Source organism: Mytilus trossulus, chromosome 9 (genome assembly GCF_036588685.1).
Source record: "Mytilus trossulus isolate FHL-02 chromosome 9, PNRI_Mtr1.1.1.hap1, whole genome shotgun sequence".
NCBI classification, from domain to species: domain Eukaryota; kingdom Metazoa; phylum Mollusca; class Bivalvia; order Mytilida; family Mytilidae; genus Mytilus; species Mytilus trossulus.
Window position 1 is genome coordinate 47,009,792 of NC_086381.1, and position 27,774 is coordinate 47,037,565.

The 27,774-nt window shown below is 33.2% G+C and overlaps 2 protein-coding genes across 4 annotated transcripts in view; both read right to left on the bottom strand.

Moving 5' to 3' along the window:
- Positions 1-1,952: 1,952 nt before the first annotated feature.
- On the bottom strand, positions 1,953-15,545 carry LOC134683024 (glutamine amidotransferase-like class 1 domain-containing protein 1). The gene is made up of 8 exons (XM_063542024.1): positions 15,461-15,545; positions 11,871-11,947; positions 11,392-11,497; positions 9,204-9,311; positions 7,251-7,345; positions 6,331-6,424; positions 4,835-4,946; positions 1,953-2,707 (listed from the first exon to the last, which is right to left on the bottom strand). Exons 1-8 carry the CDS (start codon positions 15,510-15,512, stop codon positions 2,680-2,682), a joined length of 672 nt encoding a protein of 223 aa, XP_063398094.1. The 5' UTR covers positions 15,513-15,545; the 3' UTR covers positions 1,953-2,679.
- A 9,806-nt stretch (positions 15,546-25,351) lies between these two features.
- Positions 25,352-27,774, bottom strand: part of LOC134683025 (uncharacterized) — a 36,740-nt gene continuing 34,317 nt past the window's right edge. For all 3 annotated transcript variants that reach the window (XM_063542028.1, XM_063542026.1, XM_063542027.1), the window contains one exon: positions 25,352-27,100. In XM_063542028.1, the coding sequence (XP_063398098.1) occupies positions 25,755-27,100 (1,346 nt within the window). In that variant the 3' untranslated portion in view covers positions 25,352-25,754. The remainder of the gene's footprint in view (positions 27,101-27,774) is intronic.

Consider the following 27,774-nt stretch of genomic DNA (forward strand, 5'->3'; position numbering starts at 1 on the left):
ACATATTATAAGAGATATCTTATATATTATAGGAGATATCTTAATTAGTGTATGAGATATTTCATAAAGTTTATAAGATATCTCATAAAGGTTATAAGATATTTTATATAGTTTATAAGATATCTTATATAGTGTATCAGATGTCTTATATACTTGTCTTTATCAGATATTTCAGTAGCTATATATGAGATATCTTTTACATGATAGGAGATACCTTGAATTCGAATAAATAGTAAAACTGCTTGCCATACAGTTGAGATATCTAAGTAGCACTGTTTGTGTTTGTTGTAACATTTAACTGCATTTACAAAACATTGATGATAATCAATAAATAATAATCCTGGTACCTTTGATAACTATTTATTTGTGTTCATTGCCATTATATAACATTTAAAAGGTATTAGTTATAAAAGACATTGATATTGATATTAAAGAGAGGAGAAAGATACCAAAGCGATATCAAACTCATAAGTCAAAAATAAACTTATACATGGCAAAAAAGAACAAGACAAACAGACAAACAGACAAACAACAGTATACAAACACAATATAAAAAGGATCGCTCTGAGGGATACGATCGGCACTGATCCCATTGATATACCAGTATTCTTTCTAAAAAATAATTCAACTGCAGTCATTTACTACTTTTTTGATTCAATCTCAATATACTTTTTAACTTTTAAAAGTAGACAGTCACATGTGTATATTTGTACATGAAAGTTATATTGTGTTTAATTTTTGCTCTACATTTGGTTCATTCTTGGAAATTCAAACCCACTCATTTCAAAAATATTCCATCTGAATTTTTCTAATCACACACACTCTCCTTCAAATATATACATGTGTACAAGCATAAAAAAGGTCAATCTGTTCGTTTTACAACCTAACCAAAAAAAACCAAAAGGGTTATACTATTTACCCCCAACAATTCATTTTTTTTATGAAATCAAAGATTAATTTAAGGGCCTTTAAACCTCAATTTAGACCAATCTAAAAAATGAGGCCCAATATCCAAATAGTAGTACAAGGTTGGAACACCCAAAAATTAAGGACTTTAAATAAATCCCATTGAAATTCTTCAAAAGATTAGTATTAATTTTCAATGGAAGATTTCTTCTTATTGCACAATACTGTGCTAGTGTGCAATATGAGTGCAATTGACGATGTCTCGCTATTGAGCAATATTATGCAATTGAAGTTTCTTGCTATTGCACAATACTGTGCAATTAAAGTTTCTTATTCTTGCGCAATACTTTGCATTTGAATACTACTTGCTATTGCACACAATACTGTGCATTTCAAGATTTCTTTCTATTGCACAATACTGTGCAATTGAAGATTTCTTGCTTTTGCACTATACTTTGCAATTGAAGATGTGCCAATGGTAATATTACTACATACAAATTTATATTGATCCACCACTAGTGTTTCCCCTGAAACTGACCTTATTACAACCTAGCACACTTTTGCTGCCACTGATAGAAACAGCATGGCTCAGTCTAGTTTTTTAAAGACTTTTTCGAGGGAAAACAAAAACGAAGAATTCATTTTTAGTTTAAACAATATTTATTCAGATAAGTCATCACCTAACGATATAATACACTTGAAGAAAATATATATGATTCAGAAAGTTGGTTTTACAAATCTGACTTCTAGATTTTTTTACTTGTATTAAATGTGATATTGCCTATGTTTTTCCTGGATAATAAAACAGCTTAGTTTTACCCTACTAGAAGTATTGTTAAATACAGTTTGTAAAAATGCTTGTCATGGTAAATACAATATGAAAAGTTATAAAAAGTACTTTCTGATCCAGCATAAAAGTAACATAGTAGCCTAAATTATTTTTCTATTTATAATCATTGTTCTGACAACATATTTGGTCGAATATACCATAGAAAAAATGATCAAAGCTGTGCTTGTCTCCAAAGTTCAGCATTAAGTTTAACTAACTGACTTAATGCAATTTATTGTTATTTGTGTAATTCCTGAAATCACATTCAGTCTTTCATATCATGAAGGTATATGTATTTTAAAGTCAATAGGTTATATATTTAATTATAAATGTAAGATGAGGTGGACAAATAATAAACTTTTGAGAAATATTTATAGATTATTGTTGATCATCTCAATGAGATTGATTTTCTCGCTTGAGACGGGACAGCGAAAGCCAGAAAAGCAATCCAGTTGAGATGACCAATGATAATCTGTTTATCACTTTTTAACTGTGGGGACACTGTCGATTTCATGTCAATTTCATTAACAATGCCACGTGCCTCCTTAGTTTCTAGCGATAATTTTAAATCTCAAGTGAGTAGCATGATATAAAAAAATTATCACAAAAAAAGATCAAAGGAATATTCCCAATTTGCAATAACAAAGATTACTCAATTCAAAATAGAAACATCTCCTTCCATCAAAGTAAATACATTTTTAAAAATAATGTTAAATTTATGGTAAACATTATATTTTTCCTTCTAATAACCTTAAAAAAACGCTGATAAAAATTGCGACTTTCAAATCATTAAAAAAAAAGCTAGCAAAATTGCAATATGATGGTTTTTTTTTTAAATTCAATATTTAGGACAAAAAAGTAAAAATTCAATATTCATCTGCAGAATGCCACAACAAAGTTATAGAAATGATAATGTTAATTGTGACTACATCAAACACCAATCTTCATCGTGCTGTGTAAGTTCTACCATGCCTGTGAAAAGTCAATTAGTAATTATGTAAATATATAGGTAAATGAGGTAAGGGACAACATCAAAAGTTCAATGTAGGATATAAAACTTTTTTCACATAGTTTTTTTAATGACCCCTACCCCTTCTTAACTTATTTGGGAAAAATTTACCAATATAAATATGCAAAATTGATTTTGAGTTAACAAAACGTTCAAGCAAGGTTCAAACCCACCACCACCCCTTTCCCCACCCAAAACTATTTGATTTTAAGTTTTTTTATCCTACGTCAATCTGTTGCTTTTGGTCAATCTCTAAGTTGGGTAGTATGTATGATATATTAAATGTAAATATGTGATATGATTAACTCAAAAGCTTAATCTGATATTCAACTATCTTTCTTGCAGATTTGCAATGTGTTTTTTTCTAGAAAATATTAAAATTACATCAGCAATGAAAAGTATCTAAAATCAATAATGACTGGGGTCAATTATCATGTAAAAACTTTTGAGTTATTCTAGTTTTATGTTATTCTAAAAATATATAGTGAAACCTGTTCAAACTGAACCTTATGAATAGAAACAATTTTCAGAGTTACTCTTATAGATCTGAGCACATACAACAAATATTGTGTAAAAAAATATAGTCTCTAAGACAGTATAAAGCAAACATAAGATTGAAACAATCAAAATCATAAGATAAAGCCCTTTATAGTCAAAGTTATGACTTAGTGAAAAAAATATGAAGATAGAAAGTTCTTTGGTGCTTGGTTTTAACAAGTTTCACTGTATATGAACACACATATTAAAGCTAAATTAAATACAACTGTTAATTAAAAATAAGGACCATGGCAGGGGTTTCATCAACTTTCATGTTGACTGTTACATTAATTTTTGTAGGTTGTACTTTTCAATATATTTAATGAAAACTTTATATAAATATTCCTAAAAATTCGTTCGTTGGTCTTACTAACTCAACTTTAACAGTCACAATTCGAACAGAACATTGACTTTAACAGTGCTTATTTGTTTTCAAGGGGGGAGGGGTTCATCGTCCGAACCCCCTGAACCCCCCTGGCTATGGGTATGCTGCATCAGATGGAAAAGATCTGCTGCAAATTAATATAAATTCATCTGTTAACTTATTACAGGTACAAAATCTGTTATGCAAATTCTGTAAGTGTTTGAAAATTCAATTGATATAAGAATCTACAAAACATAGCTTGATTTTGTATTTGTTATTCAGAAGCAGTTCATATAATATAAATAAGTTCGCTAAGCAAAAAAAAATCAAAAACAGAAACTACAGTGCAATAAACAACACTCAAATAAGTATATTAAATAAAATACTATTAGTATGAGCTTTTCAATAAAAAATTATGTGCCGTCTGTGAAGGCATTTGAAAAGAAGTGTCTTTTGGTAGTTGGGTCTAGAACATATTGCACCATTAAGTATATGGTATAATATTGCATCTTTGGTTATTTTATTAAAAGTGCACTATCAAAGACCTTCATATACTTTTCTTTATAGATCAGCCCTAAGCAACTAAAGAAGAGGTGCATATATTAGCAATTTCTAATGAAGTAATTATTCCCAAGCACCAATAAATATCATGTTAGAACAACACTTGTGAATATGTAACACAAATGTTCAAATGTAAAATTTTAAAAATTACAATAAATAAGATGTTTTTAAAAATTAATAATAATAATTAATTGGACAAATATTTTTCTTTTAGATAATGTTTGAAACAGAGTATAGCTATGTCACATAAAAAGTAAACTGAACATAAAGGGTCTTATACATATCTCTTTTCCTTAATTTGTAAGGCAAATGTAAATAATACAAAATTTTTTTATTTTTAAATGAACAACTTAAACAACCTTTTAGATCAATATACCATAAATTCAGAAATATTTGCAAGCATTTCTTATTGAGATTAATCCATGACCATGATGACAGACCAAAATGTTAAAACTATTATTGAAATTACAGAAGAAGAAGCTGCATACTAATTTATTTATCACATTTTATATTGCAGAAACTTAACAGTGGTAGTGACTTGCAAAAATCTCTGAATAAACAGTACGCAGTATGAACTATGCTATACAGCTATATAAAAAATCCAATCATTTAATCCTTGAATACCTACTTCTGAGCACACATTAATGTTAAGTTTTGTACTGCTGTAAGTGTAGAGAGATCGTTTTGTCCTGTAATAAGATGTCGGTCTATAATCACATGTACTGCATCACAGTCACTACCTACAAAAAAAGTCAAACTCATTGCTTTATCATTAATGAAGGGGCTGGACCTTTTTCGAGACCTTGGAATCGTGTGTTTTTCAGCTTGGGATTTCAGGATTGACCCTTTCGGGATCAGGGATTATATTATTATAAATTTGGGACCTCTGGATTTCATGTTTTTATAAGCCCAGGATTTCGGGATCTTGACCCCTCCCACCCCAACCCCCTCATTATGTAAGTTATAGACTTCTATTCAACACTAGAATAGAATTAAATGTTTTTGATGTATTACCTTGGCCAATTCCCTCAGATGATGATAGAAATTCTGAAAGATTCCATGCATGATGATTTCACAAATCAATAAACTTTAAAAAAATACTACTTTAAACATGCAGTTAAAAAAAAATAATGCACTAAGTTCAAGAGAAATTTCATCAAGTTAAAAGAACTGTATTGCCCGTGTTTAGAAGTTCCTATTTGCAATGTCATGGTATGGGTTTATAAATGTATAAATTCTTTGATTTTGCCATGATGCTTCTAAAACAAATGGAAAGATTAATTTTGAACAACATAGGATTCATCCATAATGCAACATAAAATAACTTTGAAAAATACTCAATAATGTGCAATTTGAACTTTGAACATGTTGAAATATAAATAACCAGATTGTCCATGATTTAAACAGCTGCATAATTTGTACATTCAATTGAGAGAGAAAATAATCTTGGACTAACTATTAATTAATTTTTGACAATTTCTCAAGCAATATCTGATGTTTAACCTCTGAATTTCACATTTCACATAAACACATTCATAATTTCATATAACTATTACATTAGTTGCAATGCAAATTTTAAGCTATGCTTCAGGAAACAGTTTTGAAATGTTAAATCTTACTACAATCTATACATTTAAATTACTGTGGATTCATTGATATGTGTTGGAGATCAATTTTTGTGGATTTCTTGGGTACAAGAGAACCACAAATTTAAATGTTCAATGAATGACAAGTTTCCTAAACTAATAAATACAGACTTTGGAAAAACATTGAAATAAAATATCCAGAAACAATGCAAGTGTTTCTCCATCCACAAAAACTGATTCTCACGAAAATAAACAAATCGACAGTATTAGATATTTGATCACAAATATAGAATATTTTGATACAAACTAATTTACCCAATTTAAGCCATCATGAATTATCTCCCCTTTTTCAGTTCTATTGTGCATATTTTGTACCAATCTACTTCACTCATTGATCTTTGTTCAATTGTATTTTGTTTGCAATTAAACTTGAAAACACTTTAGAAAAGACTTTATAATATGAATGTTTTTCTCTATTAACCTGTAACCTAATGTATAATTTTTCAAGCTTCATTACTTAAAGTTTAACAAAACTTACAGTTATATTTTCCACCAAGGTCTTTTATTGTATCTTCTGTTATAAGTGGTAATGAAGAAAAGTCTGGACTTTTTGCTAGTTCATATACTGATGGCTGAAACAATATATTACTAAAGTTACCATTAGTGTCACTATACTCTTAATTCAAAAACTATTGCATGCATTTATTATTGCAATTTTGTCATTTAAAACTTAAATGTAATTCAAATATTTGTAATATTGAAAAATATCCTGTTTAATTCATATTTAAGATTTCAAAATAAGAGTTTAAATTATTGCAATTAATTATAACGCTATTGCATTTTTTTTGCAATATTAAAAACATCGCAATAATTTCTGAATTTACAGTAAATACCAAACAATTAAATAACACAGATTTGATAAATTCTTTATTGCTCTTGTATCCTAATCCAAATTCTAAATTACTTTTCTATGCTTCTACTATTGTATAATGTTTTTATTGCTCGCAACAACTCATAGATTAAGAACTGTGAGTTAATTCTGTTTTAGAGATACCATTTGTCATGGATTTAATAAGATTGATGGAACAGGTGAACATTAAAAAAAGTACACAATTGTTATAGATTATATGCAGATTTTTGTGAAATCACAAAATCCAATATCTATGAAAAAACTATTTTTCCTCACACCAACTTGTCTCTTCATAAGAATACAATTCAAAGAAGGTATTAAGAAATAATTAAAAAAACTATGCTATGCTATGCACTACCTGAAGATGCGGTATAGACTTTTCTCATTGTTAAAGGCCATACAGTGGCCTATAATTGTTAATTTCTGTGTTATTTTGGTCTCTTGTGGAGAGTTGTCTCATTGCCAATCATACCAGTGGCCACACTTTTTTTTTTTTTATATATATAAGGTATCACATATAGAATTTAAAACTGCATTAAATATATTACCCCTGTTAAACTATAATCTTCAAAGGACCATTGTTTGTTTTCTTCTTTTGAACAAAACAAAGCAGCTACTCCTAATCCTATTGCACATATTGATTCTAAAAATAAACAATTCATATGATAAGAGGCTGTATTGAAGTAAACAAGTATCAAAATTAGAATCCATGATGAAAAAAAGGCTCAAATGGCAAAGTTGTTCATAACTAAGATGTCTTTTTAAAAAAAATCTAAAAATAACTGTTCCCCAGTCTGTTAAAGTGAGTGAAAATTCCTCAGTTCATTCCTAATTGGTGGTGCACAACTCCAATCTATGTGGAATCATTCTGCAAATTTCCAGTCTGGGTTAAAAACTGTAGGAGGAATTGACAAAATATGTACACTTTCTGATCAATTTTTTAGTTAACAATTGAATTTTTTCAAACCCAATTCTACTATACACATGGAAAAAAGTATTGCAACACCAAATTGAAATTGAAATTAAAAAAACACTTTTATTTTTTTGTGATATAACTTAGTAAAATAGAACTACTTTTTAATCAATAAATATCAACTAGGTAAGTTTTTATCTGCACATGCAGCTACTGTACCCGTAAACAGCAAAACAGATGTTTTCATCCTCATTGTTTTCAACACTTTAAATAACCAAGTTTTTAAAGTTATGTGATTGACACCTTGTAATGGGTTATTCACAACTCTAAACTGCAGCAAGATGACAGATTATCAGCATGAGAGAAGCAGGGATGTCGCTGTAACAACTGCATGTAGTGTTGGTCATCACCATTCCACTATAAGTCGTTTTGAGAATAAAAAAATGGCACTTAACGATGTTAAAGACCTTCCGAGATAAAGAAGACGCCCTATACCATGTGCTAGGGAAAATCAAGCATAATAAAGGTTGGTCAGAAGGTTACCCATTGCATACAATACAATCCCAAAAAGAGAGTGGTGGGTTTACAGGAACCTTTTAACAAGAACTGTTTGAGATCGACTCATCGCTACTGGTTACCGTGTGATAAGACCATTTCAGAGACCTTTGCTTACGAACAGACACACAGTTTTCCGTATCCAATGTAGTGCAGAGTTCGCTAAAGTTGAATATTAGCATCGTGGAGGAAGATTCATTGTTCCAATGGAATTCGAGTCATCTTCCATAGACAGATCGTAGCCCAGATTTGAACCATATTGAGCATATATGGGACACTATTGGGCGGAAAAAGACTGAAAGGACACCTCAATTCAAACACATCATGAAATAAATAATGCCCTTCATCAGAAATGGTTGCTGCTACCTTAGCAACAAATTAGTCAATTTTTGGCAGGAATCAGAAGACTTTAGGATGCGGTTATCCGTTTGAATGGAGGCTGCGCACAAAGAACTTATTCTTTGGCGTATAACAATCAACCATGATGTGAACAGTCATCTGAAGATTAATTTTGAAATGTCTGACATTGTAAATTTTGACTACAGTCAAAGTTGTAAAATGCATTTTTTTGTACAAAAAACAATTCATTTTGTTATTAAAAATGTGGTTATATAAATCTTTTTTTTTTCAAACATTTTTTGTTCCTTTCAATGCCAATGTTATCATAAACAATGTTTCAATAATATTATACAAATATCTTATTATATATCATCCAAAAAAAGAGGCTGATTTTTCAAGTTTTGAAAAATCAAGGTGTTGCAATACTTTTTTTCCATGTGTATATATATTGTAAATGAAAACAAGACGATTGAAATATTTCTTCCTGAACTATGTTGAGGCATATTTCAAAGCGAAAGCTTTATTTAAAGTTACAAATCTATAACATAATAAGACATATTTTAGATAGCGAGGACTTCTATGTGAAATATCCAGGGCAAACAAAATAAAGAAAAACAAACATGGAAAAACAAAGATATGAAACAAATATGGAAACCGTATTCAAAATGCTAATATTTTCTGAACTGGTACTTACTTTTTTCTTTGACAAAATGTCTGATAATAACAGCTAGGTCTTCATTATTTGTTAAATCATGTAAAGCACCAGGAGCAGCAGGTATCAGTAAAGCTGAATATCTGTTAGCTGGAAAATAAAATAAACAGCATTTAAAAACTTGGCAGAAATTCTTCTGATATTTATTTTATGCAGTTCCAATATTAAATAATGTTTTAACATACTGTTTTTTTCATCAATCTTTTTCAATGTTTTAATAATATATGAAACAATGAACCAATAGGTTCTGTAAGGGCTATTCCAGAAAAAAATGCATGGAGGGGTTGGAAGGCAGTTTTTATCAGCACCCGCCACCCAGACGTACAATTGTTATTGAGAATTATAGTGCATTTTAGTGTGAAAAGTGTGAAAATGATTGCCGATGAGACAACTCAAATAGATATTTCTTAGATTGTTAGAAAATTCTTGAATAACCCCTCTTAAGATTCCGTGCCCAACCTGTGCATCTTTGGATAAGATCCTTACATTACAAATGAAGAGGATCTTCATCTTTCTTTTTTACATAATATAATCATTTAGTTGTTAATATATATCTTGTACAAAATAAAAATTTGATGGAAGGTAGGAGTTATCTCCCATTTACCAATAGAAGAAAAGCAGATCTATTTAAACATAAATCATGATATAAAATGTTCAGTAATCACATGTTGGGTTTTTTTTCATTTCGTAGAAAACAGATTCAAACTTATATGCTCAAAAGATAAAGGCAATCTTTATGTTGATAAAATCCAGTATAGTAGATCACTAATGCAATTATAATTGCATCATTCAAGTTTTCAAGATTTTAAAATTTGAGGAATTTGATTAATTCTTTATTTTTAACTATTGAAAGTATTTAGTTTTTAAATAAATATTATTTCATTGTGTCAAACTAAAACTTGTTAATAATGAAAAAGGAAGGTTGACGGGGTCCTGATCCCGAAATCCTGGGTAAAAAAACATGAAATCCAGAGGTCCTGAATTTAAAAAAAATTAAATCCTGACATCCCAGAATTTTAAAAAAGATCCAGAGCTTAGATCCTGACGTCATTAAAAAAATCCTGTCCCTCTCAATGAACATTAATGAATAAATGATCTTCCTGGTCTGTCACACTGATATTAAGATAATTTTCTGTTTTGTTTTCTCAGGCAGCAGTATTCAATCAAAAGCTAAATCCCTACAGTAGCAAAAGATATTTTGACCATTTATTCCAAATTATGTGCCATCTGTTATCTTTTGTTCAAATTAGTTGGCATGGATATGGCTGGTAGGTTGACTCTGGAGATTTATCTTGTATGAAAAAGGACATGTTCTATTTATGCTTATGTGAAAGCAACCCAAATACCACAATAACCAAGATACATTTATCTGTCACAACATACGGTCTAGATATTTGTGCAGATTAAACCTCACACATATATTCTGTCTGTATCACAGCAGGCTAATGTTGAACATTTGTTTTCAATTTTGCTTGTATTTATTTGTATTAACTATTTTTATTTATTTGACCATATCACTAAATTAAACTTGGCCAGTTACTAATATTTATCTGAAGGTGCCACTACTGGAGCAGAAGCTGCTAATTTGTTAAAACCCTGAAGTCCTTCAGTTATTTTTGTGGTTGTTTAATCTTTGGTTTTAATGTGTTTTGATTTGGTAAACTAGTGTTTGTCTTTATATCTTTCTTTTACCCATATTTGTATCTGTATCTGTACCTATTTAATAGATTGAAATACCTTCTTGTTTCTTTTCTTCTTGTCTTCGTGCAAGTTTCAAATTACAAGTTATCCAAAGTAAAACTCATCAAAGATATATACCATTCTTATAATTCAGAAAAATAGACATGCATTTTTTCTACCCATTATTTATTGGTGGCACTCGGATCCTTTTTTAAAATTACCAAGTAGAAGTTTCAAATTACAATTTACAAATGGTTTAAGTTATCCAAAGTAAAAACTCCTCAAAGATACCATTCTTATAATTCAGAAAACCAGACATGCATTTTTCTACCCATAATTCATTAGTGTCATTCAGATCCCTTTTTTTTAAATTACCAATGTTGATTGCAATACACAGAAGGGTGAGTATTTTAATAATGCTGTTAACAATTCTACTTTTATGAACAAAAGTCTCAATAAGTTTGACCTTATAATATGAATAAACTCTTACGGTCAATAGTCTCTAATCCTATTGGTGTGGAGACCGATTTACTTCTAAATTCATTGAACCATCTTCTATTGTTGTCATCTTGCTGAATGAACTCTATATTCTTCCCCTGAAAAGAAGCAAAGATAAGAATGCACTACATTTTAGGCAATTTAATGATCCTTCCTTATTTCTAGTACATAAAACCAAAAATTCCTATCCATTGGATCAAGTCTTTGAACTCCTACCTATAAATTATGACGGTTAAAAAATTGAAGATGCACATCACAATTAACATGATTATAACTAATAATGTTGGGGTTTTTTTTAAACTTCATTGAATATTCTAGATTAAAACTATGAAAGTCTACACATAATTGGCTAAGATCTGACAAAGAGCACTTTCATTTTAAAGGTTGTGGTGGTAGGTGTGGTAAAATAAACAGCATCATAGTTAGACATGTTATACCTACTACCTGATCATAATTACAATATATACTTACATTAGGTGATGCTACCTGGATATTGAAGTTGGAGCTGGCCAAGTTATAAGCCTGTCTAAATGATTCTGAGGAGACACCTATTAAAATATACAAAAACACACACTGAAAATATACCACTAAGATACATATAAAAGTATAAAATATACACTGTACATGCACACCATGATGTGGTTCTATTGGTAATGTCATGAGTGTCAATCATTATCATGATTATCAAGGAGACATCCATACAACATATAATAAGACACATCCAAAAGAGGATATGGTCATAAGTGATGTGCAGGAAACCATACCACATATCTAACTGTAAATTACTCTAAACATGCTAAAGTAGGTATTACTTAATAGGTCAGGTAGCATGTTATATAGTTTATCATAAAATTGAGAATGGAAATGGGGAATGTGTCAACAACCCGACCAAAGAAAAAAACATCAGCAGACGGTCACCAACAGGTGCAAATCAGTCAATATTTAATTATTATATTCCATAAGTGTTCCACAGAACCCAGTGTCTCACCTACTTTATGAAGCTAACAAATGTTTTCGGAACTTTAACTGCAGATTGTATGTAATGTTAACTAGAGGAAAACATAATTATGTAACATGAGGAAAAACATGAAATATAATTTTACAAAATTTCCTTCTCTAGGCAACTTACTTGCTTTTGATCATAAACATGCTTCTGACCAACTTTGGTAGAAATCCAGAATAGTCTAAGAAAGTTATTAAAATTATAAAAACTTTAACATGGCAGAAAAACTTATGTACATATAAAGTAAAAAAGAAAAAAAGGATTTTCTTTACAAAATTTACTTCTGGATACCATCTTCTTATCATAAACAAGCTTTCGTCTTAGATTTGTAGAAATACAGGATAGTGTAAGAAGGTTAGTAAAATTTTAAAATTTTCAACCATAGAGCAGTCTCAGTGAATGTATAATGTTAACTAGCAAAAAATCTAAATCCATTTATAAAATACTGATAAACAGGATTTTTTTTTTTAATTTACATCTTGATACTATCTTATGATCATAAACATGATTAACAAGCTTCTGTCCATGTTTGGAAGAAAACCCAGGATAGTTTGAGAAAGCTTTTAATATTTCAAAAACTTTAACCACAGAGTGAATATTTGTGTATGCAACTGATGACGGAATGTAGGATCACTATGTCTTGCTTTTCTGACAAAAGTCCAATGGCTTGACCAAAATGCAAAAGTGACTCTACATGAACCGTAGGTCAAAACCTTAATTTGGTTTAATTAATAACAAATATGTAATTGATATAATTATTATGTGAACAGGTTAAAGTTGGTGGATAGTTACAGGTCTCTTTTGCAATCATATTAAATATTTACATCACCAGTTGATCATGTTGATGCCTATAATCACTTTGTTTAATTAACTTTCTAGGACATATGTTGAATAGTTGTCGCATTGTCAATCATACTACCTGTATCTCCTTTCTATTTACTGTACATTTTAGATTAGTTTTGTTGATATGAAAAAAAATTCTCGGTATTCCTAAACGAAAGATTTTATACACACAGATGAAGAAATATACTTAACAACAAAATTATTTTCATTTACCTGTGTATAATATGGGGGGGGGGGGACTCAGGGATAGCCTGTTTTAAACTCAGGATTTCAGGATTGAGCCTTTTGGGATCCAGGATTTTTTTTTGCAAGTTCATGATGTCAATGAATGTCTTTTTTTTAACTTCTTTTAATTTGGGACTTCCGGATTTCATGTTTTTAAGCCCAGGATTGCGGTATCAGGACCATGACACAGGTTTTTTCAAAAGTGATGATTTTCTAAAAATTGTTCAACATTTTACACAATTTTGTTTAAACCTGTTTATTAACTTTTGACCTTAATTATGTATTAATCCCTAATAATTTGTATTAATTCACTATTTTATTTGCATTCAGGTATCACAGATCAAATTCATTCTTTTATTGTGTGCTAATTTGCGTTTTTTGATTGAGTTAAGCCTTCCAATTGAAATTTTATAGTGTGTCTTTCTATGTTGCAAAGTTATACTATCATTTCTGAAAAGGGAGATGGTTTGGTACCATTGAAACTTTTAATTCTGCTACAAATGTTTGCACCAGTCATAAGTCTTTAATCTGATGTACAATGGTTGTCGTCTGTTTATGTAGTTCATACATGTTTCTCGTTTCTCGTTTTGATATAGATTCCATCATTGGTTTCCCTGTTTGAATGATTTTACACTAGTAATTTTTGTACAAAGCTAAAACATTTGTAAAAAAAAATTGGAAATTATAATTCTAGATAATACATGTAATTGAAGTCCAAACATCATACATGCAATGGATTCTTCTATGAGGGTGGTAAAGGGGGGTACTGAACACGGAAACACGTGAAATTAAAATCGCAAAAACGTAGCAGGAAAAATTAAAATCGGGAAAAACGAAGCACGAGAAATAAAATTGTAAATATTAAGAAAAAAAGTACCAGCAGTTATTACTTACAAATGACTTAGCCGTTTTTGGAGATCATGTAAACATTGTTAATGGACATAAAGACCTTGTGGTCACCTTTTAGCGTATGCTACTTGCATATGATTTGATTTTTTATTATTATGATGGACTTTATTACATGTATAGCATACATACAATTATACAATAGAAAGTAGAATGGTAACAATGTACATCAATTTCTATTTTATTACACAAGTTTCAAACGGTACTATAACTCACTGACTTTGAGTTAGTTCCAATTTACTTTTTAATCAAATGTGGAACAATGCAAGAACAAGAAATTAAGAGCACCGACACGGAACACGGAAAATAAATAAGGGGAAATATGAAGCACGCACATCGAACCAAACACGAGAAAACGAGAAATAAAACACCAAAACACGAAAACACGTGAAATAAAAAGGCCGAAAAGTTGCATGAAAATAACCCTTTACCACCCTCTTCTATATTGCCTGAAAGTTAGTACCGGATACACGTTCAAAGCAAGACAGTGTACGGTGTACTAACCAACGAAGTAATAAAACACAACCCAAGCAATATACTGACCTGACTGATTTTTAACAAGAACAAAAAACATAGATGATAAATGTCATGGTTAAGTTACAGTTGAAGATGTTTTCATATAAAATTGTATAACTGAACAATGCAAACATCTGTTCTAATGTGAAACAAATTCAAATTGGAACAATGACAATATCAGAAACTGTGTTTTAGTGCAAAGACAGTCATGACAATAGATATAGGACATATAGCCATAGGTAGACTAGAGCAGATAGCCTCAAAAACTGTGTTGCTCTCATATTTCTTTACTATTAGAATAATAATATCAGCGTCTATATTTCATTCACTTGGGGTGCCATAAGACATAAGACATAAGACATAAGACATAATTTGACCACCAATATTTGACCCTGCAACATGTTTGAACAGAGTGAGACCCAGTTGCAGTAGTCACACCAAAACTTGAGAAAAGGGGCGTTCCCACTACAACAAAAACATTATGCAATGTATTTGTCATTTTGTGTAGTTACTATATGAAAAAGGTTTTGTGCAGTGCTAATAAAACGGAATAAATCCGCTGTATAACCTTCACTCGAAGAGCTAAGCACTAGCAGACAATTCACTCGAGATGCTGACATTCTCTGAAAAGGGACTGTTTTGAATGGGGAAAGGTATCATAATTTAAAGTATGAATTGAATAAATCTTCTCCCAACATAGGAGCACCGCTTTTACAAAGTACGACACCCATTCAACTTAATTAATATGGAACCGTCATTTGTGAACGTCCTTCGATCTATATATAAACAATTCCTTTTTCATAATCAATGCTCTCAATCATTGAGCTAGTACTGTTTTTTTGTTATCCTATGCACATTTCTGTTCACGGTCGTTGTGCCTGAAACGCATAGTCATGAGGCTCCCACAGGGTACCCCCCTCAGGTCGCAAGGTCGCTTTTAAATTCGTCTCAAGGTCGCGAGGTCGTTTTTAAGTGAAATGTACAGGTCGCAGGTCGTTTTTTTCCAACAGAGGTCGGAAGTCGTTTTTATATTTAAAGGGTCCATTTAACAAGTTTTAATTAAAGTTTGAATTCCCATCCACGATTCACAGGATCTTGATCAGACTTTTGACAAATTTTAATCGGGAATGGTCCTAGCTGTCAAGGACGGCAGTAAAAATCGTGAATGTGTGACCCCAGCTTAATGCGGGGTTCACACATTGCCGTTATTGCTTCCGTTTGAGATCAGACACCGATACGACACAAAAAGTGATAAAGTCGGTTTAGTATCCTCAATTATCTGGAATGTCCTATTATTGTCTGAACGCTGTCGTTTTAGTTCGTAACAGATTCCTACTGGTCGGGAAGGGTCCGAATAGTTCGGCAAAGCACACCGACAGTTAGATGCGTCCCGTAACATTCGGTGCCGGAAACTCAGCCGATTTTGTCTATTCGGATTAAAATCGTGCCTATGTCGTGACAGATTCTGCTGTATCGGATCGAATTCATAACAATGTTCTGTGTATTCGGGACAGTGTCCTGTGGAACGGGAATGATCTGGAGATACTTTTCATTGCTGTTTTTCTGCCGATTGAGTCCAGATTGCATCCAGATCTTGTCGATTTCGAACCGTTTTTGCCGAAACCGTTCCGAAACATTCCCGTTATCAATTCTGAATTTGTCAATGATACCCACGTCAGAGTCCCGACAATTACAGAATACAATACGACTGAGACCAGACAAAGCCGTTTGCAATGCGATAGAGCGGACCGTGACAGGTTTACGTTCCGACAGTATACCTGATCATCCCGAGTATGCCGACAGTTTTCGAACGGATAACTTCCGTCAGCGTCGGTTCAGTGTCTTGTCACTATCTGATCTCTGTCGGATTACATTCGGTAGAATACGGACGCAGTCAGGACAGTCACTCAGTCGAATTTTACCTTTGCGAAAGATACAAATCGGATAAGAAGCGGATTTAGAACGGGATTATCGGGATAAATTCGCTGTGAAACGGTTGAATATCGACGCTTCCTGAACAATATCTGGTTAAAAAATAATCTGCAATATAAATAATCAGAAATCCCCTTCAAATAGATGAAAAATCTAGAGGAATCCGGATGGCATCACCTCCTGACAAATGTAAATGCCAGGATGTCCGGATCTGAGAATTGTTGTCGTGATTAAATTATTTGTTTTACAAATTTTAATTAAAGTTTGAATTTCCATCCACGATTCATAGGATCTTGATCAGACTTTTAATAAATTTTAATCGGGAATGGTCCTGTCAAGGACGGCAGTAAAAATCGTGAATGTGTGACCCCAGCTTAAGGTCGTAGTAATATCGCAAAGGTCGCTGTACCATCGTAGTGAGAGCGTAGCGAAAGCGTGATTCTATTCGGAGAGACTGCACTACGATATCACAGCGACTTTATTACGACCATCACGTTCTCACCGCGACACAACTACGCTTCCACTACGACTATAATACGTTTACACCACGCTGTTCAAGAGCATAGTACGATTCTAGCACGCCTTTGTCGTCCTCATCACGCTTTCCTTACGACCTGATTACTTTCATACTACGACCATCATTCTCATTGTCATTTGCACATAAAAATGTTATATATCTCCAGGTTTTGTTTGTCTGTATGTAGTTCTTGTCCCTTTTTTTCTAATGGCTCAACCATATATAGATTATACCGTTGGTTTTCCCGTTTGAATGGTTTAACACTAGTTATTTTTTGGACCTTTCATAGCCTTTCGGTGTGAGCCAAGGCTCCGTGTTGAAGCCCATACGTACCTTGGCTTTAATGGTTTACTTTTATAAATTGTTACTTGGATGGAGAGTTGTCTCAATGGCACTATATATAATACCGCATGTTCCTATATCTATTGACACATCTGTGTCATCCTTGCTATCGTTCACTAAAATATCGTCATTTGAGCTTCATGGACCAGCAAAAGGTTGAAATTTAGGTTGGATTGGTCGGTCCGAGATCTCTGCTTGATCAAGATTCGTTACTATCAGAGTTCCCTTTACCTCTACACCACCCTACCACTACGCCCACGTGTTCTTTAACATTTTGGTGGCATGACTGTATTGTTTCCAAGAAATCTATGTACGTGTATTAATTAGAAATAGAAGGAATGGAATGGTGTTGATATGGAACACGATGTTGACGTTAATACAGATAACGTAGTAAGATCGCGGTATGAACGTACATTAATCGCAGTAAATGCGTGGTAAGAACGTACAATAATCGCAGCAAAGGCGTGATAAGAAAGTACAATAATCGCAGTAAAAGTGTGGTAAGATCGTGTTGCAATCGGATAACTCGTGGTATAGTCGTAGTGAGAACGTGATGAGCGTAGAAAGATCTTGATAAGCGTAGAGATCGCAGAATAAGAATCCGGGTCACGTTCGCACCCTTTCACTATCGTACCCTTCACGTTCGCACTCTACACGTTCGAGCCCAATTTTTTTAATTGGTTTTGAGAGGTAATGACTTTGTAATCAGGCAAGTTTTGTTGTCATATTGTCTGAAAACAAATTGGAAACAAAGTTTTGCGAACGTGAAGGATGCGAACGTGTATGATGCGAACGGACTTTGGGTGTGAATGTGCGAGGTGCGAACATGTAGGGTGCGAAAGTGTATTGGGCGCGAACGGACCTGATACCGCAGAATAAGCATATAAGGCACAAAATGTGCACCTGAATATAGGTATCTTGTTTTGTAACCCCCATTGACATAATGGTTACATTGGTTACATTGGTTACACCCATACAAACTATCATTTATCATTCACAACTTCTCAAGTCTATTTGTAACTTTCCTTCACCTAATGGTTACATTGGTTACGCTGGTTACACACATGCAATCCCTGTTACCATGGCAACCCTTGCATGACGAATCAGGTTGGTTACATACATGGAGACATATCTAAGAATAAGCGCTGTGAGAAACGGTGGTCTAATCGTAGCGGGATCGTTGTAGAAGCGTATGAATGAGGACGTAGATGCAGCGTGAAAGCAACGAAAATTTACATTTTCATACCGCGAGCTCACCACGATCTGAACTTATTTTAGATCGCAGTGAGGCGGAGAGCGATCGTGGTCTTGTAGGACAATGGCTTGAACAATTGGGAAAAACGAAATAAATCTTTGATCCGTTCTCAAGTTTTCATCAGGACACCACCATGGGACGGTATGACAGATGGAAATACGGACGGATATCCAACCATCACGACATTTAAATCTTATCTACTGCGTGTAGTGGGGTACAATACAGTAGACAAAATTGTGACTGAGATGGCCGGAAAAACAGTATGGCTGACCATGGTTGGTGGGACCAACAGTCAGCAGTTTATGTTTAATAACAGACATGTGATTTGGGCATTTTTTTTTCATCAGATCGGTCCGATGACGCCAGCCGATTGTTCATCCCGATTTAGTGTCTACTAGTGGGAAGAACGTACAGTCATGGGGGAAGGGGGAAATAGGCTGAGACAGAGAACCAGTAACCGCGCGCCGTTTTGCCGATCTGTCAGATAACCGAAGTGGCGACAAAGGACGACAATGGAAAACATCGTGCGATGTGAGTTCGTGGTCTAGTGGTTAAGACCGATGGCTACAGTGCTGAAGGTCCCGAGTTCGATTCTCACTCGGGGTGCTAAAAATATCAGTACATTAGAAGGGTAATTTTCACCCTCTCACACACATCTCTGGTACCCAGACTGGAGTTTAAACTAGAATGGGTACGTTGGGGGCCTCGGTTGGTCAAAGTGACCCTACTTTGACCTGGAGATCAATCTTCTGATATCTCTCTGGTTTGTCTGTTTCCACCGAGTGGCCCGGTGGTTCTCTCCGAGTACTTCGGCTTCCTCCACTACAATAACAGACTTCCCGGTGTCCTAGCACTCCCTTTGTGTTGAATTGGGTGGGGATTGATTGTCCTTGTAAAAATAATTGTCGTATAAATATACGTTAGTGACACATCTCCATTAATCCCGTTAGGGAGTGTACATGGATGCCACTGTACCCTCGCAGCTTTCGAGGGGTTCTTCGGATATCGGAGGCATTTTACCAGTACATACATACATACATACGTGCCAAAAATGGCAAGGTCGTTTTTAGCGTGGGTGAAGTCGGAGGTCGTTTTTTCCAAATTTTACAGGTCGCAGGTCGTTTTTAGAAGGCCCTCAGGTCGGAAATCGCCTCTAAAAAGTCCGGAGGTCGCAGGTCGTTTTTTACCCTGCGGGAGCCTCGGTCATTTTCCTGGAAAGTTTTGTTATAAACATTGCAAATATTCTATACCATTTGTTCTATAAGGAACACATTCTGTTACATATTTAAAAGTAACAGTCCATTGGAAAGCATATAACTATTTCTTCCATACTAGAGGGGGTAGGAGGGGTCCTGATCCCAAAATTCTGAGCTTAAAACATGAAATCCCGAGGTCCCGAATTTAAAGAAATTCAAATCCCGACATCCCTAAATTTGAAAAAAAGAATTCCCTGGTCCCATGATAGGAACAATCCCGAAATCCCGAGCGTAAAAACACCCGATCCCTACGTCCCGTAAAAGGTCCTGTCCCTTTTCCCTACTTATGTTGCCTTTATTTAGGGAAACGCAGGGAACTTTATTCTTTAATTCGAGACCTCGGGATTTCATGTTTATAAGCCCGGGATTACAAAATCAGGACCCTGACCGTACCCCCACCTTTTTTCTCCTCTTGTAAGCAGGATACTATGTATTCGTATAATAAACCACTTTGCCTCATAATCTCATTAAAAAACTAACCGACTTCCTAATGTGCATTTACAAAGTCAAAATACGAATATTTATTAAAAAAGAGACATTATATGTCTCAGCTGGTTCAAACTTTCGGAGGTCATTTTTTATTTAAAAGTAACAACAAACAAAAGAACTATGCCTTTATTGTACCTGCTTTGTCGATTACGATAACATTTGATGCGACTGTACATGTCGTACAAGTGAGAGGTTTAGCATGTTTAGCGCTATAAAACCAGGTTCAATCCACCATTTTCTACATTTGATGTGTTTTATCATTTGATTTTGCCATTTGATTAGGTACTTTCCGTTTTGAATTTTCCTCGGAGTTCAGTATTTTTGTGATTTTTCATCTTCTTTTTTGTATTTGTTTTGGAGATTTCATATGTCGCCAAGTTATCGGAATCCCACTGGGGTCTAACTGTGCACCACTCATCATAGTGCGGACCTGGTTCTGTATTATTACGAGTAAAACTTTGATCTTCCTGAGTCTTGAGTGTATCTTTAACGGGAAGCTTAATACCAAAATATTTACAATATATTATATAGAAAATATGATATCCATTTTAGCTTCAACCATTAGTACTAAATAAATGCTTATTACATTTTTTTTTGCGGATCCAGAGGGGGGGTTCCGGAGTTGGACCCCCCCCCTTTTTTTGGCCGATCAATGCATTTGAATAGGGACATATAGTTTGACCTCCCCCTATTTCAAATGGCTGGATCCGCTCCTGAATGGAATATAAAGTACGTAGTCAACAGATAATTGTTCTTGATCGTTCTTAGTCAACAATTTACTCATCTGGCAACTCCTCGTGATCGCTTGGAGTTGTTTCTAAGTTAATTGTATTTTTAGTGTACCAAACATTTTTGTATGATATTTAGTGCAGCTCTAGGTTTCTTAACGAATTGTGAGATATTCAAAATGGAGAAAAACTTTTTAAAAAAATTTTACCAACCGAGACCTATTAAGTTATTTTTTGACTGAATACTACTCTTTCTGCATGGTAGGGTTTCAAGGGTGTAGTGTACAAAAATGTAATACCAGCCAGGGCCGTAAATAGTGACGCAAAATATATTCGCCGATCGGAGCGAGACGAAAAAATTTGGGCGAAGGGTCTTGGGGCCGATTAAGGCCCAGAAGCTCTGAGAAAAATAACGCAAAATCGTGCATTCTGGGCGTTTCTCGCACTCAAGATGAAGATTTCTTATATTGAAACGCAAATAATTTATAGTTATTTTTTCAACAATATTCTGGACTCAAAAGCAAAAACATAATTCATTGTATTATTAGAATTCAAGATTTTAGGGACATTAAAAGATTCTTAATAGGCCTGTGTGTAGGATAAGGCAAAATTCGTAATTCTCATTATCATTAATACTGGATCTGTCCAGTCTGTCTGTTCTTGTCTTGTATTGTACTGACTTTGATGATTATTTAAGTTTTAAGATAGTGACAGTGCAGTATTATACTTTAAGTGCTAGTACTGCTTAGGTTGACAATAGGGAACAGGCAACTTCCATGCCAGATATTGAACCAATTAACAAGTTATTGAAAGTTGCATGGCGGTAACGCAGATGAAACCTTTGAAGTGACGACGATGTTATTCCTTTCAAGATGGTATTAATGATTCTTTTGTTATTAAAGACCGTCCTGAAACTATCAAGATGAAGAACAGGAATAAAAACTTTGACCATTAATCATTTGTATGTGTTCTATGCATTTACTCTGTGTGGCACAGTGCGATTATAGGTCCTGTGTACGCTTACTCAATATTCTTTTATTTTCTGTTAAAGGGTCTGAACACGACTTAGTGCAAGTTTAACCCTTCATTGGTGTTTTTTTTAAATGATTTGATACCGGAAAATATGTGGTCTTACTTTAATTTGAACCATGTCAGCTATCTAGTTTTATCCACAGGCGCTTGGCACAATACATACTAAGAAAAATTTAGTATTTTCTGAGTCGTTTAAATCACTCGAAACTAGGTGAGACCAGGAACATATATATTGACATATACTGTTCCCAGGTGAGATATGTACATAAATGATAGATATGTATTATAAATATAGAAAATTTAATATTTTAATCGACAATAATATCTGTATCATATACCAAAGCGCCTGTAGTTTTGTATACTTTGATATCAAGTTCAATTCGATCTCCATGCACAAACGACCATTTCTTCTTGTGACTAGAACACTTTCTGGGATATGTTGATTCCGCCCTTCCTGCAAAATTAACCTTGACTGACAGCTGCTTGTCATTGGCAACTATTTCATTTTCATTCCTTTGTTAGTCTTGTCTTATTTTTAACTTTTGTTTCTTGTTTATAATTTGGAGTTTAGTATGGCCTTCATTATCAGTGAACTAGTATATATATTTGTTTAGGGGCCAGCTGAAGGACGCCTCCGGGTGCGGGAATTTCTCGCTGCATTGAAGACCTACTGGTGACCTTCTGCTGGTGTCTGTTATATGGTCAGGTTTAGTCTCTTTGATTCATTCACCAATTTCCATTCGCATTTTTAAGAGTTGAGCACTTTTTGACTGATTTTTTTAATTTGTTTTACCTTCTTATGTTGCACTACCACACTTATGTCCAAGGGTTAAGCACTTGCAGTCATGTTTAAACAAACCACATTCTTTATATGTTAGAAGCCTGTGGTAAAGTGGTTGTCGTTGGTACATTTCTGTCATGTTTTTTCCTAAATTGCTTTGTTTTGAATAAGCCAGTTAGTTTTCTCAATTGATCTGTTTCATAGGACCTTTTACAGTCAATTAAACAATTATTTTCTTATTGATGAAGGCTTTAACTGCTTACATTCACATCCTTTAAACTATGGTGAATAGTTGTCTGTTTGGCAATCATATTTATCTCATTTTTATGTGTAATGCTAACTAGAGGTTCTAAAGATCATGTGTCCCTCACCTTGGTCTATGTGCATATGAAACAAAGGACGCAGATGGATTCATGACAAAACTGTGTTTCAGTGATGGTGATGTGTTTGTAGATCTTACTTTACAGACATTCTTGCTGCTTACAATTATCTCTATCTATGATGAACTTGGCCCAATAGTTACAGAGGAAAATAATCTATACAAAATTTACAAAATTTATGAAAATTGACTATTAATTAGGGCAATTACTCCTTAAGGGGTCAATTGAACATTTTGGGTGTGTTGACTTGTTTGTAGGTCTTACTTTTCTGTACATTATAGCTGTTTACAGTTAACTCTTTCTATCATAATATTGAAGATAATAACCAAAAGCTGCAAAATTTCTAAAAGTTATCTGGGGTAGCAACCCAATAACTGGTTGCCTGATTGGTCTGATAATTTCAGGACAGATAGATGTTGAACTAATGAACCAGATTTGCTCCAAATGCTTTGGTTTATGTGATATGAGCAAACCAGATGCTCCACAGGGCGCAGCTTTATACAACCGCAGCGGTCAAACACTGAACAGATGGGGCAAGTATGGACACAACATTTAAGCTTGATGCAGCTCTGAATTTGGATTGTGATTAAATAGTTGACACAAGATAGGTTTCTGACACAAGGTTTAAATTGGACATTTATCTATTATGGTGATACACAATTGTCACAGTGGTGGAATCTGTTTCTTAAATGATTTTTAGATGATATCTAAACAACATTCCTTTTCAAAGATTTGCAGAATGTTGTGGTTTTTTATGTGAAGTAATCAGGTATGATCACCTTTTTCTATGACGCCACAATAGGAAATTCAGACGAAATTAAGAAAAGTTGACATCATAATAGAATTTTGACCAAACCATTTGTAGATAACAAAGTAATCTCCAGAGACAAGAAATATTTTCTCACAACAATCAAGATATGTAAAAAAAAAAGCATGAAAATTAGAGAAAAATTGTTACTTAACCAAACCCTCTCTGTTACACCTTTTTTTAACAAAATACTATCAAATAATAATCATGATAATGTGATGGTACATTTCAAAATCTCTCTAAAAAAAAAAAAAAAATCAAAAGCAGATATTAAAATTATCTTTTAAATAGACTTTACCTTAAAAACAGTAAAAAGCATATTTATAAGATTTCAACAAATGTGAATTTTCTTATAAATACAAAATAACATGTCATGTTTACTATACACATCTTTCATTGCATTGGTTTTTTTTTTACTTTAGTTAGCTAATGGTGTAACACCACTAATTAAGGCCCGGCCAGAAAGCACATACCAGAAAGTAGTACATATTTAACACAAAATAGTTCCTACGCATGAGTGTAACTTTCAAAATATGTAGAATATTTAGGTATTTTTGGTATCAAATGAAAGCTGAAGGACTGGTGATCATTGTAGAACACTTTTGGACTTTTAGTTTTGAATATTAAAAGAACTGCACCAAATTTTAAAAAGAGGGTACATTTTGTCTGTTTGTCAGATCTGAAGTACCTGTTTTGGTACATCTGAACTTCCGGGAACCAGTTCTTTCTTATATGCCATGCAAGGTATGTTGATTTTATCAGTACAAGACACCATAAATTGTTGCTTTGAAATGCAATGATTGCCACTTTATTTGAACTTTAAATAAAAGAGGTGTGCCTTTTTGAAACGGAGGAATTTAACATAGAAAGCAATGGGACCATGAATTAGTGGTGTACTTCCTAATGCATAATTACATGTAACAAGACAAGTTCATCAAATTTAACTCTTTGATTTTCTTTTATTCTTATTTCCTCACCAAGGATACCAACATACTGAGCAGTACAACTCCTCAATAAGGTTCTCCGACTTGATCACATTTGCTAATGCCTCCATCATGTCTATGATATGTGAATTATAACATACTCCTAACTTAATAATGTGACTGTCATATCATTATCACTCACTTGGCCAGTGGATGACGACTAAGTGTCACAAAGCAATTCAGAAATTAAAGATGACTTGCTCTTTAGATAAAGATACCATCATATCATCGTTGGGTTCCATCTCATACCTTTTTTTCTATCAATCAGTTTTATTTCATTTGCTACTCCCATAACAACTGCTAATAAAGATACTGCCATCTGAGCACTGCCTTTCCATCTCTTTAATTTAGTTTTTTCATCAATGGTTAAAAAGCCTTGTTATCTGAATCATTACTTCATTTCCTTGTGAATTCTTCTCTATTTCATTTACTTTTATTTTTTTCCAGATTTCATTTACTTGTAAATTGTTCTTTATTTCATCTTCTTGTGAATTCTTCTCTATTTCATTTTCTTGTGAATTCTTCTCCTTTTCATTTACTTGTAATTTCTTCCCAACTTCATTTACTTGTAAATTCTTAACTATTCCATTTACTTGTGACTTCTCTATTACATTTACTTGTAATTTCTTCCCGACTTCATTTACTTGTAAATTCTTTACTTTTCCATTTACGTGTGACTTTTTCAATATTTCATTTACTCGTAATTTCATCTCTATTCCATTTACTTGTGAATTCTTATCTATTTCAGATACTTGTAATTTCGTCTCTATTCCATGTACTTGTAATATCTTCTCTAAGTTTTTATTCTTTGCCTTCAGATCAGTTAACATAGCTGTAAGTTGTTTTAATTTTATAACTTTCTCACTTTCTGTCAAAGTTGTATTTGCCTTGTTACATGACAACCAATTTATTTCTTCAGGTGGAACTTTTTTCTTAAGACGATTTTTCCTTTTGTGAAGAGCCTTACGATAGCCCTGACAACTTTTACATCTTTCTACTCTTGAAAGCAAAGAGCAGTTGGATGACCTTATGGTGCTCTTGTAGTGGAAGTTTTTATTATATGCACCCAAATCATCCTCTCTATATCCTGCAAAGGTTGAAGAAGGCTTATTACCATAGTAACCTGGAAAAGGCAAATCCATTTGAAAATCCGGTTCTGGGTTGCCAATACATACTTGGTGGTATGATGCTGTATGGAGCAGCTCCTGTACATGCTGTGTACTTACAAAGTTGACGGGTAGGCCAGGTGTGTCCCAAATGGCATGACTCTTTTGTAACTGTACACCATGAACAACTATTTCAGCTTGAAAATTGTCGTAAATGGTAATGCACGTTTTGACTGTTGGATTTTCTGTGTCATACAAATCAATATACCGTACATACTTTGAGTTTTTGACCAATACAAAAGGGCCGTGTTCATTTAAATTTTGCTCACAGTCTTTTTTAAGTGTATCAAACAAGCGTTTAGATTTTTCAAGCACAAATTCAACCACATTAATGTTTGGTAGGTAAAGGTAACTATGGTCTAAGGCAACATAAAACTGGTGCCCTTCACTATCAACCGTATCTATTCTATGATCCTCACTGGTACCATGGTGAACATTTGGAACTTCCCCAAACTTTTTGTATTTCTCATCTCTACTGCACAAACTTGTAATTGTAGTATGATGAGCATTTGGCATATTCCAGAACTTATGATATTTGCCTAAAAAAGACATCATAAATGTTATAACAAGTACATGTATAAATGATTAATATTCTTTTTATATAAATGTTAAGAGTAAAATATATAGGTCCAAAAGGGACCAGGTATTGATACTGGTAATTATAATCGCTTATTGATACAATGTTTAATATCATAAAACACATGTCACTATAAATCAAAGTGATGGATATCACTCATGGAAAGATTAGAACAGTAGTTTGAATTATTTCATATTAAGGTATGGTGGGAAAAAATGAACATTTATAAAGCACTATTGCTGAAAACTGCATTTACAGCAGGTCTTTAGAAGGTTACTTGCTTTTCCAGTATTTATAAGGATAAAATGAGCTCAAATTAAATAATATGGATCTCTAAATTTGCACAATTTTATTTAAACTTCAGTTTATATCTATCGAATTTATGTTGCCGGTTCTGAACATGTTTCAAAAAAACAAAACAATGCAAAAATTCTTCTAGTAAATGTTACCAACTATCCTTGTCAGACATAAATTTAGACCAACAGCTCAAAGCTTTAAAGTGCCAACAAAAATAATCTAAATATGTTCTTTTGGGGCATTTTGTCAGTTGAAACACAGGTTATATGGCATTGAAGATTAAAAGGGTCATTAAAAGTTTAAGAGTGCCTTTTGACCAATTTTTAAAGTGTTTTTCCA

What these genes read in the sequence shown, in the direction of transcription:
- LOC134683024 (XM_063542024.1), bottom strand. Translation starts at nt 15,512, where the DNA reads ATGTCAGCATCTCGAGTGAATTGTCTGCTAGTGCTTAGCTCTTCGAGT. An exon ending in AGGATTAGAGACTATTGACC is followed by an intron (nt 9,312 to 11,391) that starts GTAAGAGTTTAT and finishes TTTATTTTCCAG; the next exon opens with CTAACAGATATTCAGCTTTA. An exon ending in CCTTGGTGGAAAATATAACT is followed by an intron (nt 4,947 to 6,330) that starts GTAAGTTTTGTT and finishes CTTTTTTTGTAG; the next exon opens with GTAGTGACTGTGATGCAGTA.